Genomic DNA, 14,657 nt, shown 5'->3' on the forward strand with positions numbered 1-14,657 from the left:
ATGCTTTGATAAGAAATACAGAGGTATATTTTGACTAGATTATACTCAAATTAGTTGCTTTGTCTCATAGATTACCGCTTACTAGGAACCGAGGTAATAGCCCAGGTCATTTTCAGAAATGTCTCTATAGCGATATTACATCCATATTCCTCGAGCTCTAGATTAGCCTGGAAGTTTGCAATGAGCATCCTTTTCTTCTATACTCTCTTCCACTAGTCTCTCTCCAGAACTACTTCTGAGAATTCTGAATTAATTTTGATGACTTATACCTGGTTTCAATACTTACCTGGTATAGCATGGCGTCAACCACCACCGACACAGCGCCCAACGCATTCGTGATTCCTAAAACCTGCAAAGCCGGTATAGTAGTCAACGAAGGGCCGGATTTCAGTGTCGAGGTACGAATGGTACCGGTTCCAGAACCTGGTTTGCAATCCTTCCCCCTATCGAATTTCATTTTTTAGAATTGCGCTGATATGATTATGCAAAGCTCCTGACGAAGTTCTAATCAAACTCAACTGCACAGGAGTTTGCGGCTCCGATATACACTACATGACAGGTGACCTGGGAAGACCGCCCATGAGCCACTTCGGTGTCAAATCAGCGGGTCATGAAGGGGCGGGAGTGGTTGTGAAGTTGGGTGCCAATGTGAAGAATTGGAAGGTGGGGGATAGAGCGGGGATTAAGCCTGTGTGGATTACCTGCCAGAATTGCGAGCAGTGCTGGACGGGCAGGGAGCAGCATTGTTCAAAGGTTTTGATGGCTGGGTCAAAAGTTACTGGTAAGTGAGCAATAAATTATGGAGAAATGTTGAATCAGGGATTGGTTGATGAGTGGTCGTTATTTGACTGCAAACGCTAATCCTTGGCAATAGGATCATTTCAGCAATACGGTAGGCGGAGTCATTTCTCGTTCATGACCTCCCATACCTATTCTATGTTATTAAAAATGTACTGACTCTTTTCAGTTACATCGCCCGCATCATATACACAGGCAATTCCTGATGGTGTTGATGACTATACCGCCGGCCCGATCATGTGTTCTGCATCGACTATGTACCGCTCATTGGTTGAATCTGGCCTTAAGGCAGGCGAATTTGCTGTCTTCCCCGGTGGAGGCGGAGGTGTGGGTATACAAGGAGTTCAACTAGCTACCGCTATGGGCATCCGCGCCATCGTCGTGGACTCTGGGACGGAAAAGAAAGAACTATGTCTCAAAGGGGGTGGTGAGTCATTCATCGACTTTAGGGATGTCAAAGATACAGCTGCCGAGGTCATACGATTGTGTGATGGGATTGGCGCGCACGGTGTTTTTGTCACTGCCCCTGCCGCATATCCCACTGCTATTGCCTATGTTGGAAGCAGAGTTGGATCAAGTGTGATGTGTGTCGGCATTCGTTCGTACCCCATTCTCTTCTTCTCATTTCTATACCAGACTAATTATCATGCAGCATCTGCCGGCACCATGACACTAGGCGCAGAGCCTGAGAAGTTCGTGATCCAAAATATGGGGATAAAGGGAACTCTCGTTGCTTCTCGTGCGGACATAGCACGAACGCTGGATTTTGCGAAGAGAGGTGTGTTAAAGCCAATCCACAGTGTTGTGTATCCTATCGATAGACTACCCGAAGCTGTGGAAAAAATTAGGAAAGGTGAGACGGTGGGGAGAAGCATTGTCGATTTCAACTTGTAGCTTTATTATAGCTTCATGTCCCCAATCAAAATGCTCTCTTAGCTGCTTGGTATTGCTCTGTGAATAACCTCACGTGTACTCCTCCGCAATAATAGCCACTTGGCTCTCTGTGGATATGTATTAAAATTCAAGGAAAGGAAAATGCTGCATAAGTATAGATATATGGAAGAGAACATCCCCTAAGATGATCTGTCGTGGCACAAATTTTGAAACAAGTTCAGGAGATAACCGATAGATCCTTTTGTCCAAGTTATCCAATGATTTTGAAGCGTTCCAAAAGTTCAGGTTGGCTATTAGCCACCATAGTGCTCGGAAAATTCCTCAAGCAGAGTTTGGAGTAGTGCACTGAGCCTAGATCCAGGTGCCACCCCTTCTTCCCCCAAAACCAAAAATGAATTTTTCCTCACTTAGTAGGGAGCTGGGGATGCAGCAGTATGGCGGTATTTGGCGGCGTTCTGATTTGCAATAAGGTTGCCGTTGTTTGTCCGATAGAAATTTGACACCATCCTTGCACTTCACATGTTTATGACTTTTCAAACCCGAGGTAGCCGAATTTCTGATCTTGAAGATATACATTCACCTAATTCTATTCGACGTTCAGCGGCTTCTCTCATCACCGTGATTGCAACATGACTAACAGTTCTCATCCCACGAACGACCAAATATAATCGGCAACAATAAGTGTGACTACACTGTATCAAAAAAGTCAGTTGACTGAATTTATTGCATAGAAAGAATAACATGACTTACGAATGCGGTACAATTCTGAAAAGGTACGTCCCAAAGCCTCTGTAAAATCGAAGCAAGCCCTCATTCTTAGCGGCCTTGACGAAACAGTCCATCATGCCTTTATAAGGAGCCGACCCATCTGGCGCTCTTCTTTGTTTTTGTAATCTTGTCTTTACAAAATCGAATGGCAAACTGCAGAAGGCAGCGAAGAAGCCAGCAATAGCAGAGGCCGCGAAGGTCTGCGTCCGAGGGGATAGAGTTGTATGTTGTTGAATTTGGTTCTTTGATTCAGAGAAGAAAGCGAGCTGCCCAAAGTTTGTGGACATAGCACGGACAACTGTGGGATAGGCACCCTTCCACAGGGCAGAGATTCCTTCATTCTTGCTGATGCGGGCTAAAGCATCAAACACAGAACGATAATTTGCACGCTGTTCCTTGGGTTTCGATCCATCAGATTGCATACGAATAAGAACGAGATCAGCGGGATTCCCAATCATAGCCCCCAGACCCCCAGCAGCAATACCAGCAAGAGCGCGTTCCCCAAACCCTATCTCGGTTCCCTTTTTTTTTGTCCGTTCTTTGAGAATGTTTATGAAAGTATCAAAGAATCCAAGACGCGAAGTTGCGTATATGGATTGCCGCAGTAGACCAGCTGATAGACCTGAATAGAGATCTAGAATCTTTCCTTGGGCAACGATAGTCCTCGCCACTGAGAAAGGATTTGGGCGGGGAGCGTCTCTCACTCCTTCGCCGGCAAGCTGCATTCGCACTTTGACCATATCTATCGGTTGAGTAAAAGTGGTCGCAACCATACCAGAGAAACCGCCAATGACGAATGGAAGAGCCGTACTGGTCAGTAGTTGTCGAAGGGATCCAGGGCTGGGTGGGTTTGCTGTGTCCTCAGATAACTTGGCAGCGTTCGCCATGTTGACGCAGAGAATAGGATAATATGGGATAGCGTGTGGAAGCTTGGACTTCTAGTTGTTTCGAGATTTCTAGGTTTAGCCCTAACCGATTTGAGTTGTCGAAAGGACGTAAGAGTTTGGTGCATACAGTCTCTTTTCGATCTCTATGCTTTGAACAATATTGCTCGAAATTCGGGTATGACCGTTTAGGCACGCCCGACACGACGTATATTACTTACGTATTAAGGGTTATTTGATCTGTAGTACAGCATGGCACTCTCTACTTGAATGTTGTCGCCTTAAATGGCCACCAGGGATCAACGGGTACCTATTACCGAGGCTCTATAGTTAGCCTTCTTCCCCGAACTCTATTGTGAGAGAGTAGATAAGTACCCGCTCCTCCTATCACCTTCGCGCACTTGAACGTACTTATCCTGGCCAAACTCGCATGTTCTAGCTAGTTGTCCTACATTGCGTATCTCTTTTTGTTTGTCAGGATGTTTTCTGGTTTCCGACAAGGAAGGCATCAGGTATGTTTTATTACCACTTTCATGCTGAACATACGCTCATTGACAATCTGACCCTCTCCCAGATTTCAAAAATCTCAAATTACAGCCTGACCAAGAGAATTGGATACAGATATGGAGCTCTCAGGTCCCACCCTACAAAATGTATCCACACGCGAGCGACGGAATATCTCCAGGCCAAGGATCCGGACATGACTGAGTCCCAACGAACGGTCCGAGAAGCAATTGCGAAAATATGTTCCAAATACCCCGACGAATATTGGGCCCGTAAGGACGAAACCCACGAGTTCCCCTTAGATCTGCATGGCGACCTCGCGAGAGATGGCTGGCTGGGTATCTGCATGCCACAAGAATACGGCGGCTCAGAACTTGGAATTTCAGAAGCAGCGGTGATGATGCAGACTATTTCCGAGTCTGGTGCAGGCATGAATGGAGCGTCATCCGTACACATGAATATCTTTGGCTTGGAGCCGGTTGTGAAGTTTGGAACGGAAGAGCAAAAGGAGAGATGGCTGGTGCCATTGATCAAAGGAGAAGAAAGGGCATGCTTTGGCGTAACAGAGCCAAATACAGGTCTTGATACCCTAAAATTGCAATCTTTTGCTAGACGGGACGGAGATTACTATATCCTAAAGGGTTCAAAGATTTGGATATCCACAGCCAAGAGCGCAGACAAAATCCTTATTCTCGTCCGAACGACACCCTTAGGCAAAGTTAACAAACCTTCACATGGACTGTCCCTTTTCTATACCGATATGGACCGCTCACAAGTTGAAGTGACCGAGATTCCCAAGATGGGCCGAGCAGCAGTAGACTCGAACATGCTCTTCTTCGACGGTTGGAAGGTACCCGCCACAGACTTGTTAGGCAAAGAAGGGAATGGCTTCAAGATGGTCATGCAAGGCATGAACGCGGAGCGCATCCTCCTTGGTGCAGAAGCATTGGGGTTGGGATATGCGGCTCTCCGCCGGACAGCACAATACGCAAAAGATCGCGTCGTTTTCGGGAGGCCTATTGGACAGAATCAGGGAATCCAGCACCCGCTTGCGGATTCTTGGATGAAGCTTGAGGCAGCTAGATTAGTCGTCTATCAAGCCGCTCGCATGTACGATGAGGGGTATGCAACTGGGGAATATGCCAATGCAGGGAAATACCTCGCTGCTGAAGCTGCTTTTGAAGCGTGCGAGAGAGCTGTTCTTGCCCATGGAGGTATGGGATATGCGAAGGAATATCATATTGAAAGGTACTTCAGGGAAGCAATGCTCCCTCGAATTGCACCAGTAAGCAGGGAAATGATATACAATTACATTGGCGAGAAAGTGCTTGGGTTACCGAGGAGTTACTAGGTGGCAGGTACCTATTGATCATGTTATATTTGGGAGTAGTCATATATATACAAATCACCTGTAAATGTCAAAAGTGTTGCACCAAAATCTCTTAAGGTTTGTAAATAATTTCCTTACTTTTCAAGGTTATACATGTGACATATCAGATGCTCAGGGTTAAGAAGTTATACAACGAGAGGAGATATTATTATCTATTCTTTTGTGGCCAATAGTAACGCCACGTTGATACATCAATTTCATCTGCAATAATGCTACAAGTCTGAAAAAATTCTAGATTCATTTGATTCGTCTACGGGTAGTTGATCTACTCCAGTCATGCTACCATTCAAGGTGGCAGCTGGCGTAGGAAGGGCAAAGGATCAGTGAGGAAAGCATGAGTTGTATTGAAGTGCTAACGAGTGGCTATATAGTGAAGAGAGAATAGGAGTTGCAGGTGGCAACGGTGGCAAGCAACAAGCGAGCTGAGCATTCAGCTGAGTTCGAGCGAGCTGAGTCTTCAGCTGTACATTGCAAGCTGAGAAGTGAACCTTGACAAGCTGAGGCGCGTAGATAGATGTACGTAGGAGCATATAACTGGCTGCCACAAGGTGCTTACGGCATTCATCAAGCGTTCATACTGATCAAACATCAGTTACAAGAACTAGGAAACATTGAATTAATAGGACTCACTTGATCAAAATTGTCTTAGGTTCAGTATATGCGCGTAAAGCCTACCAGATAAGGTAAGGATTCAGTATTCCCAATGATAACAGAGGGCTCCTTACGTATTCACCAAATTCTCTGCCGTGCCCGGACTGCTTCATCCCACCGAACGGTACTTGTGCATTCATCTGTCCTCTTAGTTCATGCTCATGTCTGATTCTGGAGACAACTTACATAGCTTACGCAGTTGACACCCACAACACCAGTTTCCAAACCTGCGGACATCCTGAGCGCGCGTGAGATATCCCTCGTGAACACACCTGACATCAAGCCGTATTCCGTATCATTCGCCATCTTCAAAACCTCCTCCTCAGTCTCGAACGTCTTCAGAACTGAGACTGGGCCAAATATCTCTTTCTGATATATTTCAGCGTTGACCTTGGGGTTCAGGAACACAGTAGGTTCCATGTAGCATCCCGTCTCGCCATGCTGCACCCCACCAACAACAAGTTCCGCCTCCCCCTTGCCGCGGTCAACCATGGCTTTTACCCTTCTGAGTTGGTCCGTGTCAACCAATGGGCCCATCTTGACCGAGGAATCCTGAGGATCGCCAAAATCTGAAGCTGCTGCTTTCATCCTCTCGATATATCTGTCAATGAATTTTTTTGATATAGATTTCTGAACGTAGACTCTTGTTGCGGCTACGCACACTTGGCCTGAGCGAGCGAGGATGGCGTGGACGGTCCAGTTAATTGCGTTATCCAGATTGCAATCTTCGAACACCACAGCAGGACTCTTGCCGCCCAGTTCCAGAGTCACGCGTTTCAAATTACTTTGAGCAGCGGCGGCTTGGACTTTCTTGCCAGTTGAAACACTACCTGTGAAGCTTATCTTTCGAATCTTCATGTGGTTCGATAATAAAGCTCCAGTTTGGCCATTCCCCGTTATGACCTGAATACATCCCTTTGGAAATCCAGCTTGCTCAAATAGAGGTGCGATAGCTAGGGTTCCCAAGGGAGTTTTCTCGGACGGTTTGACTATCATCACATTTCCTGTTGCCAAAGCCGGCGCGGCTTTGATTATCATGGTAGCCACAGGTGCATTAAATGGATTGATAGCAGCGCACACTCCCAAAGGTTCATGGCGCACTATTTTGGTAAACCCTGAGCCCGTTGATCAGTCACTATTGCTACAACTTCAAAGGCCGCTTACCATCGTCTGCTGGGAGGTAGTCTCCTTTTTGTTTGTCTGTCCATCCCGAATAATACAGTATAGTATTCTTGATATAATCCTTCTCGCGAGTTGGGATAATGGACACAGGGTTTCCTGAGGTGAGTGAATCCAGCGTTAAAATATCGATCAGCTGTTCTTCTAGAATGGCTGCCAGTTTATGAAAACATTGGGTTTTCTGCCCTGCTGTGAACTTGCTGTATGCTTTGAAGGCTTCGTCAGCGTGTTCGACAGCAAGGTCGACATCTTCGGAATCTGCAATCGGAATTCCTTCAACTACCAGAGTGTTGTCTTTTGGGTTTCTGAGAGAGAATTTCTCTTTGGATTTAGAATCAACGAATTCTCCATTGAGATATAATTTAATGAAGTCTTTTGGCTCGAGAGGAGATATTTTGCCCATTTTTACGGTTGGAATTCGAGATAGTGAAAATGACTGAGTGTTAGACTTGTCCACGAGACTTCAGAAAGCTTGAACTGAATAGTCAAATGGTAAACAACGGCTTGTGAGGCCGAGGTTCAGCTTTGTCGTTCAGTTTGCGATCATGACAATGTACCCCTCCATTTCGGGGACCTGGTCTTTACCGAATGCGGGGCAGAAATTAGCCTACCACCTAAGTTTAGCCGATACTCGCCTATTGAACTAATACATGCGTGTCCTTTAACCGACGTACAAAGAATGAGAGCTATTGAAATGTCTAAATGAAATAGGTATTATCAATTACTATTAGTTTTATTCAGACAGCCTAAGGCCTATGGTATGTAAGTCATGATTTCCAAGCAATATAAAGCGGGGCTGCAAGCACTTCATCTTCCTCGCCGTACAATGCGAACTTCAACAAATCAAAAGCACTTTGTTTGGCAATTATCAGTCTACTACTTTGCTCTGACTTTGGACCCCGCAGCCTGTCTGCCCTATTACGCAAAAACATATGATGGTCTCTCAGATTAAGTCCAAGGACGTCCCTCCTTTGGGCCTCCCCAAAGGATCCGAGTCGTGTCAAATTTCAATAATCAACACAACATGCGATATTACCGTCCCCCCATCACTCTTGGTCGAACCAGCAATAGAAGGCCATGACTGGATGAACCTCCCGACATACTCATTTCTCATCAAGCATGAAAGGAGCGGAAAACAGATCCTCTTCGACCTCGGGGCGCGTACAGATTGGTACAATCACTGCCCCAGTGTCTCAGACATTCTGAAATGTCATGTCCCCGGATTGAAAGTTGAAAGGAATGTGGCGGATATTATTCGTGAAGGTGGTGTCTATATCAAGGATATTGACGTGCTCGTCCTAAGTCATTGGCATTTTGACCATTGTGGAGACATAGCCGTCCTACCTCAAACAGTTGATTTGGTTGTTGGGCCTGGTTTCAAAGGTGCATTTCTACCGGGTTGGCCATCGAAGAGCACATCGCCTTTCGCAGAAGAGGTTTTCCTAGGGCGGCAAATTATCGAAGTGCCATTCACCAGCAATTTCAAGATTGGGCGCTTCGAAGCACATGATTTCTTCCAGGACGGCAGTTTTTATATCCTCAACACACCTGGCCACGCGATCGGGCATATTTCAGCTCTTGTGCGAACCACTGCGGATACATTTATCTTTCTGGGCGGTGATGTGTGCCATTTTGGTGGCAGCTATAGACCAACCAAGTACGTACCGCTTCCTGACCAGATCCCGGAAGAGACAATACTCGACCCGCATATTGCGCGACCCTGTCCTTGCCACGCCTTCACATCCTGCCACCCAGACCAAGAAAACAGCCGCACCAGCTCTTTCTACAAAGTGGCTACGGGAGCCTCAACTTGGTATGCGGATCCAGCTTTGGCACAGCAGTCGATTGGAGCCATGGAGGAGTTTGACGCGGATCCGAATGTTCTAGTTGCTATAGCACATGATCCTACCTCCTTGGATGTATTTACGTTTTTCCCGAACGGTACGATGAATGCTTGGCAGAAGGAAGGTTGGAAGGAAGCTTTACATTGGGGATTTTTAAATGAACTACCGTACGAGGGAAGGACTTCACGGCCTCACTTAGTCGATGGCTTGTATAAGGATGGGAAAAAAGTCAAAGATCTTAAGGCCTAAAAGTAGTTAGCTAGTAGTAATATAAGAGTTCTAGTAAGGAAAAGTGGAAAGGTATTCTACGGTATTTTAGAGCGTTTAGTCCTTAATAAAGAGGTTACACGCCTGCGGCGCGCACGGAAAGCGCAGCATAATAGCTAGATGTAAGGTGACGAATCACCTACAAGTATATGGATACTCTCTAGGCTGGTAGTCTAGCTATTAGGCTGCGCTTTCCGTGCGCGCCGCAGGCGCATCACGTGCTCGGCTAAGGCGAGCTCACATATAGCCTGGAGAGCCCGAATCCTTAACCCCTCAAGGATTTGTCTCTTTTTCCCTCCTATATATACGACTACATCATCAATTCCGTATGCAAGCCCCCTACCGTGACTTTCCTCTTACATGAAGTTTATTTTGGGATCTTCCGGCTAAAAATAGATCTTTAGAGCCCGATTTGACTCCAATATATAGCCCTAACCCTAACCCTAGTACCCTTTGTATCGCTGCTGCGCTCCCCTCTGAGGGCTTGATCAAAGTCGAGCAGCCTGAATCGCAGGCGAGACACCATCTTAGTGTGGCTGGCTGGTAGGAGGTTGCAGTGGGATGACGACTCAGGAGCAGTGCTGCAGGAGCTCAAAGGCCACGGTGGCTACGTGAGAGCCATCGCCTTCGCCAGATGGCAAGCGGCTAGTGTCTGCATCGAATGGCAGAACGGCCATGCAATAGGAGACCGATTCAGGAGCGGTACTCCAAATACATAGGCACAATGAGTTTGTTAGAGCCGTTGCATTTTCGCCGGTAGGCAAGCGACTAGCGACTTCGAGCAACAAGACGATGCAGAACCGCAGGTCGGAAGCGCAGAAGTCCGACACCAAAGACAGCGAATGCCGAGAGAGGGCCCAGAACCGGGCCTTCCGAGGCAGGGTGAAGACCCGGTCTTAACCCTCGCTGTCAAATGCAGGTGCAAGCCGCTCAGTCTCGGCTTAGGATGCGCTCACCTCAGTACTGCCAGAGCTTAGGCTGGAGCATAAGCAGCTCAGATCCCTAATCAGGAAAGAAAATTGCTTAGAGTACTTGAGTAGGTTATTGTATATGAGGGTGTTATTGTAACGTGTTCTACATGCATGTGGTGGTTACAAGCGAGTGGTGGCGCTTAATTTTTGGTGCGATTTGGACGTTTTGACACCCCAGCAATCTCAACAACCATAAAGTATTAAATAAGATTATATGAATGCATATAGTATTTAGCTCATTTCAATGGCTAGGCAATAGTTTGGAGTGATGTGTCTCTGTAATTCTATTATATCGTAGATCTTACCCAATGCTAGGGGGCTGTCACGGTATCGACCGCGACACCCTACCTACCGAAATTCTGCCGCAGATTGCTACAACTCCAGCAATCTGCACCGGCCTACTACCGTTGGCCGGCCTCCTGCCCTGCCTGCCCTGCTCCGCTCCCGTCTCGCTTCCGCTTCCTATCCTGTCCCGCTCCAGCCACCTACCGGCTGCCCCCTTTTCCTATCACCTGATCTGGTAAGGACCTCGCGTACACGCGTGCCACGCGCCGAAACGGCATAGAGGCCGTACGCCACGCGCTCGGCCACGCCCTTATATCCGGTGGCCCGTCTCCCGTCTTCCTGTTCCTTACACAACGTCTTGATTCTCCACGTAGCATTGTACATAGCACCTAATCAACGCTCCTCTTTGAGCCCTCGACCTCTCGCGTGTAGCGCTATCGTGACAGGGGCCAAAACTCTACTATAACTAAATGTGGCCATCAAGAGACCCTAAAAATTTGTCTTATAATATTGAAACAGCTATGCATATCTTTATTCTAAGTTATAGATTCAAATCTTTTATAGTTGTTGAGGTTGCTGGGGTGTCAAAACGTCCAAATCGCACCAAAAATTAAGCGCCACCACTCGCTTGTAACCACCACATGCATGTAGAACACGTTACAATAACACCCTCATATACAATAACCTACTCAAGTACTCTATGTGCACATTGGGATGTTGTTCTTGTCATTGCACGCTGTTATGATAGGCTTGGTTCATATTAAATCCATGGTCGAAATGGGCTCTTAGAGGCTATTTCGGAAGGGCTGTTTTAGGCCCAGAAGACGGACTGAGATCCCTGTCCAGGAACCAGCCTGCTACTCACCCAGCGCTCACCCACTTCTCACCCCACTACTCACCCGGCGCTCACCTACAACTCACCTACTACCGGCCTCACCCATCACCGCTGCTCATCTCAATGCTCCCCAAGCTAGCAAGTAGAGCAAAAACGCCAAGTACATCTCATTACTTTTCTATGCTTTTGCCGCCTACGATCGGTGACGCCGGCGGAAGCGAAATTTGCGCTGTTTCAAAACAAGGACAGGTTGTCATGCTAAGATAAAATGGATAAGGCAATTCAAAGGGTGGCATTATTGCATGAAGGTAGAAAGCGATGTATTAATACGTTTCCATTTCAAAAACGCGGAGGGGGAGATTTCCTAATCCGGCACGCTAAATGTGCGAAATCAAACACCTCAAGTTTCTGCGGTGTTTGATATGTGGATCGATGGGAATAATGTCTCCTCCACACGTGATGCAGGCTAACTTAATCGTATATTCCCGGACGAAAGATTTCCCGTACTCCGAAGGTCCCGATTTGGCTCCTGAGCATGCTCAATGAAAGACCTCAGATTTCTGAGGTTCTTGATGCTAGATCGATCGGAATATGTGCATAGAGAGTCTATCCATATGTGATCGAGCCCTAATCTTCGTGTTATTTTAATAGCGTCCTGGAAGATAGCCGGAAGTATGTCCACTGGTATTGCCTTCATGAACGCATCTAGATCCTTTGAAGTGAGCTTTACGACATCATGAGACCCCCAGCTATGTGACAACGTGGAGTATCGCGGCCTTTTTTGATATTTCGAAGTCAGTATCAATCGCGGCGATTCGCCAGCTATTGAGACCAGTCTGGAAGGCAATGCGCCGTCATCGTTGCTTGTACATAGTTCATGGCCTTCAGAGCAAGTTGACAACCACTTGTTCGCGGTGTCAAGTACATCAGGCAGCTCGTCATAGCAATCAGCTGAAATTGTCAGCAATGAAAGAGTGCTATACTGGTGAAACATGACATACCCGATACTGGAAGGAAAGACGACTCGAATTTTATTCCCTAGCGATGCCGGAATTACAAGAAGTGCAGACCTTGCCCGGTAAATTGAGCCACAAGAGCTGTATTGGATTCGTCCCCCAGTTTTGGACGGACGAAGATGACACTGGGTTGTCATTGAGATCGTATAAACGGGCTTCAATCTTGCAAAAGGTGTCAAGTAGGTTACTGTCTTTAAGTTGCTGCAGTAGGAATGTGCAGAACTTGCATCCAGCGCGTGTCGAGGCTTCCAATTCATAAGTGCTCCATGAACGCGCGACACCGTGCTCCCAGCCTTCCGCGTCTGGGTCAGGCTTCGAGCTGTATTCTCTAGTCGATGAACCACCTAACGTTGGCCAGTCGTTGAACAGATCTTCACATTTGGCGCAGAACCCTTTCGTGATAGGGCCTTTGGGTGCTGAGTCCCGTATTTGTTGTTCAACAAAGTCCGCATCCAGGTCGTCGGAATTGACAGCCTGGATGATATCGGAGTCTTCGGTGAGATCATTGCCATCCGCCGTGGTATATTCTTTGAACCATTCCGTGAAGTCCTTCTCTTTTGAGCCGACCAGTTGCGCGACGGGCGGAGGGCTGTCAGTTTCGACTTCATAAAGGGGAAAGCTCGTGATCGCCACTCATTTTGATCGGCCCTGGGTTTCAAGGCTTCCGATTCCCGGACGAGTTAATGCTTTGGTTCTGGAACTTTTGCTTTTTAGGCAATGATCTCGAGTTATTGTGGACGCAAGAGTGCAAACGCTGAAGCCGAGTAAGCCTCCCGGGGTACATCATAGGCGCTCGGACAATCCTCCTTCCGACAGACACCAGCTTTACTAACATATATCATTTTCTCAGATAGTTACAAGCGGCCATTGGGGGGCTTTTCAAGATTCATACTCTTCTAGCTGTAGTGTTTACAGATGAGAATGTTCGAAGTGAAGGTTGTTGTTCATGATCACGTGCCGGACGCCGGAGAAACCATATTCCATCTCCATCTCCAAAAGTCCTCAACAGCATCCATCACATCAACCCATCCAATCTACCCAAACAATGATTTGCCAACGGTGCCTACGGGCCTCTTCTCGCCTACGGCCTCCCCATCGCTCTTCGAATATTGCTCCCTCAACCAGTGCTCTTAATCCCGCGCCGCTGCTCCGCATACCTCACCACCCCTTCTCCACCACCAGCCCACAGCAAACACAACCTACACAACCCCAATCCGCCCCTCCACCGGCCGCGACCTCTTCCTCTGCTGCTCAACCCTTCACCACACCCCTAACGCCCTCCCCAGCCGCCGAAGGCACACCCACCAAGCCCGCGCCCGCCGCATCCGTCGTCACGCTTTCCTCCGTGCCAGCAGGAACGCCGCTCAAAGGCCTAAACTTCCTAAAAAACGCGCAGGATCCCGTGGCACTAGAGGATTCCGAGTATCCAAGCTGGTTATGGGATATTCTGAAGAAGCAGGAAACGAAAGGGGATGGGGTCGGCGAGGGAGATCTGTTCTGTATGCTTAACCCTCACTTGACTATCTTAATTCCACGATTAGTACAACGTTCCCTTTAGAATTGGGAGTAGAATATATTTGCTTGGACGAGATGAGAACTGGGGAAGTATGAATGCTAATTATATGCGAATAGCTAAATCAAAGAAACAACGTCGACTCGCCGCAAAGCGCATGCGCAAGCAGGAACTCCGCGACCCGGACGCGCTGGCGCCTAAGATCCCGATCTACGAGCAGTCGATTGATTTGCCGGCTGGCAACGGTACGGTGCAGGGAGCGGTGCAGGCCGCGGCTGCGCGCAAGGAGTTGCAGAAGGCGATGCGCGTGAAGCGACGTGGTACCATTAAGGAGGGCAATTTCTTGAAGACGATGGGCTAGAGAAGATACCTTTGTTGGGGCTGTGGGTTGGACGAATGTATAAAAGCTGTGTATATGGATACTGCTCTTAGCTGAGCAAGAGTTGGAGTATGTGAAGCATGGGAGCTGAAGTGTGTCATATGCGAGAAATGTACTATACTGTTCGCCAAAGCACACCCGCATGTACGCCTCCTCGTGTCAAAACTTGCGTCAGATCGACCGGAACAAAGTACGAAGGGTGCCTCCCCACAATGCCATGTGCTCGTCTTCTTTTCTTACTCGGAAAGCCCTTCGAAGCACTTCTGGCTGGGTATGCCTGTCTCGTTCTCAACCTCCTCAGGTCCAATCTCGCGTCTTTTACTTTTCCATACTTCCTCGGACTCGGTTGCCAGTCTCTTTTAGCATCTCAAATCCGCGACACCCCAGATCAAGTTAGCGATATAGGTCAAATTACAGTACATCAAGATGCATAAAGCGGAGCCACTCCGTGCGATTTCCACTCTCTTTTGCCATGTCAT

General features: G+C 47.6%; 8 protein-coding genes across 8 annotated transcripts; 5 read left to right on the forward strand and 3 right to left on the reverse strand.

Moving 5' to 3' along the window:
* The first annotated feature begins 291 nt into the window (after positions 1-291).
* BDZ99DRAFT_448309 (putative alcohol dehydrogenase) lies at positions 292-1,715 on the forward strand. The gene is made up of 5 exons (XM_033718059.1): positions 292-426; positions 491-781; positions 875-892; positions 968-1,396; positions 1,451-1,715. The coding sequence occupies exons 1-5, from the start codon at positions 297-299 to the stop codon at positions 1,690-1,692; spliced, it is 1,110 nt and encodes a 369-aa protein (XP_033573740.1). The 5' UTR covers positions 292-296; the 3' UTR covers positions 1,693-1,715.
* A 620-nt stretch (positions 1,716-2,335) lies between these two features.
* BDZ99DRAFT_394000 (mitochondrial dicarboxylate carrier protein) lies at positions 2,336-3,347 on the reverse strand (the record flags this gene model as incomplete). The annotated part of the gene is made up of 2 exons (XM_033715867.1): positions 2,336-2,384; positions 2,443-3,347. 2 exons carry the CDS (start codon positions 3,345-3,347, stop codon positions 2,336-2,338), a joined length of 954 nt encoding a protein of 317 aa, XP_033573741.1.
* Positions 3,348-3,823: 476 nt separating this feature from the next.
* On the forward strand, positions 3,824-5,199 carry BDZ99DRAFT_489943 (acyl-CoA dehydrogenase NM domain-like protein; the record flags this gene model as incomplete). The annotated part of the gene is made up of 2 exons (XM_033723022.1): positions 3,824-3,856; positions 3,952-5,199. The coding sequence occupies 2 exons, from the start codon at positions 3,824-3,826 to the stop codon at positions 5,197-5,199; spliced, it is 1,281 nt and encodes a 426-aa protein (XP_033573742.1).
* Positions 5,200-5,568: 369 nt separating this feature from the next.
* BDZ99DRAFT_510464 (aldehyde dehydrogenase) lies at positions 5,569-7,633 on the reverse strand (the record flags this gene model as incomplete). The annotated part of the gene is made up of 6 exons (XM_033724476.1): positions 5,569-5,815; positions 5,869-5,909; positions 5,964-6,029; positions 6,076-7,004; positions 7,054-7,447; positions 7,610-7,633. 6 exons carry the CDS (start codon positions 7,631-7,633, stop codon positions 5,803-5,805), a joined length of 1,467 nt encoding a protein of 488 aa, XP_033573743.1. The 3' UTR covers positions 5,569-5,802.
* A 295-nt stretch (positions 7,634-7,928) lies between these two features.
* Positions 7,929-9,331, forward strand: BDZ99DRAFT_448316 (Metallo-hydrolase/oxidoreductase). The gene has a single exon (XM_033718060.1). It carries the CDS (start codon positions 8,001-8,003, stop codon positions 9,159-9,161), a length of 1,161 nt encoding a protein of 386 aa, XP_033573744.1. The 5' UTR covers positions 7,929-8,000; the 3' UTR covers positions 9,162-9,331.
* A 1,745-nt stretch (positions 9,332-11,076) lies between these two features.
* Positions 11,077-11,850, forward strand: BDZ99DRAFT_465569 (uncharacterized protein; the record flags this gene model as incomplete). Its single annotated transcript, XM_033720574.1, has 4 exons — positions 11,077-11,188; positions 11,227-11,430; positions 11,546-11,547; positions 11,578-11,850. Coding segments are annotated over 2 exons (316 nt in total), but the record flags the coding sequence as incomplete, so codon positions are not given.
* A 242-nt stretch (positions 11,851-12,092) lies between these two features.
* On the reverse strand, positions 12,093-13,154 carry BDZ99DRAFT_523356 (uncharacterized protein; the record flags this gene model as incomplete). Its single annotated transcript, XM_033725797.1, has 3 exons — positions 12,093-12,221; positions 12,341-12,888; positions 13,145-13,154. The coding sequence occupies 3 exons, from the start codon at positions 13,152-13,154 to the stop codon at positions 12,093-12,095; spliced, it is 687 nt and encodes a 228-aa protein (XP_033573746.1).
* A 150-nt stretch (positions 13,155-13,304) lies between these two features.
* Positions 13,305-14,609, forward strand: BDZ99DRAFT_465570 (uncharacterized protein). Its single transcript, XM_033720575.1, has 2 exons — positions 13,305-13,785; positions 13,919-14,609. The coding sequence occupies exons 1-2, from the start codon at positions 13,332-13,334 to the stop codon at positions 14,158-14,160; spliced, it is 696 nt and encodes a 231-aa protein (XP_033573747.1). The 5' UTR covers positions 13,305-13,331; the 3' UTR covers positions 14,161-14,609.
* Positions 14,610-14,657: the final 48 nt, after the last annotated feature.

The sequence above is a fragment of the Mytilinidion resinicola genome, assembly GCF_010093595.1.
Source record: "Mytilinidion resinicola strain CBS 304.34 unplaced genomic scaffold BDZ99scaffold_15, whole genome shotgun sequence".
NCBI lineage: Eukaryota > Fungi > Ascomycota > Dothideomycetes > Mytilinidiales > Mytilinidiaceae > Mytilinidion > Mytilinidion resinicola.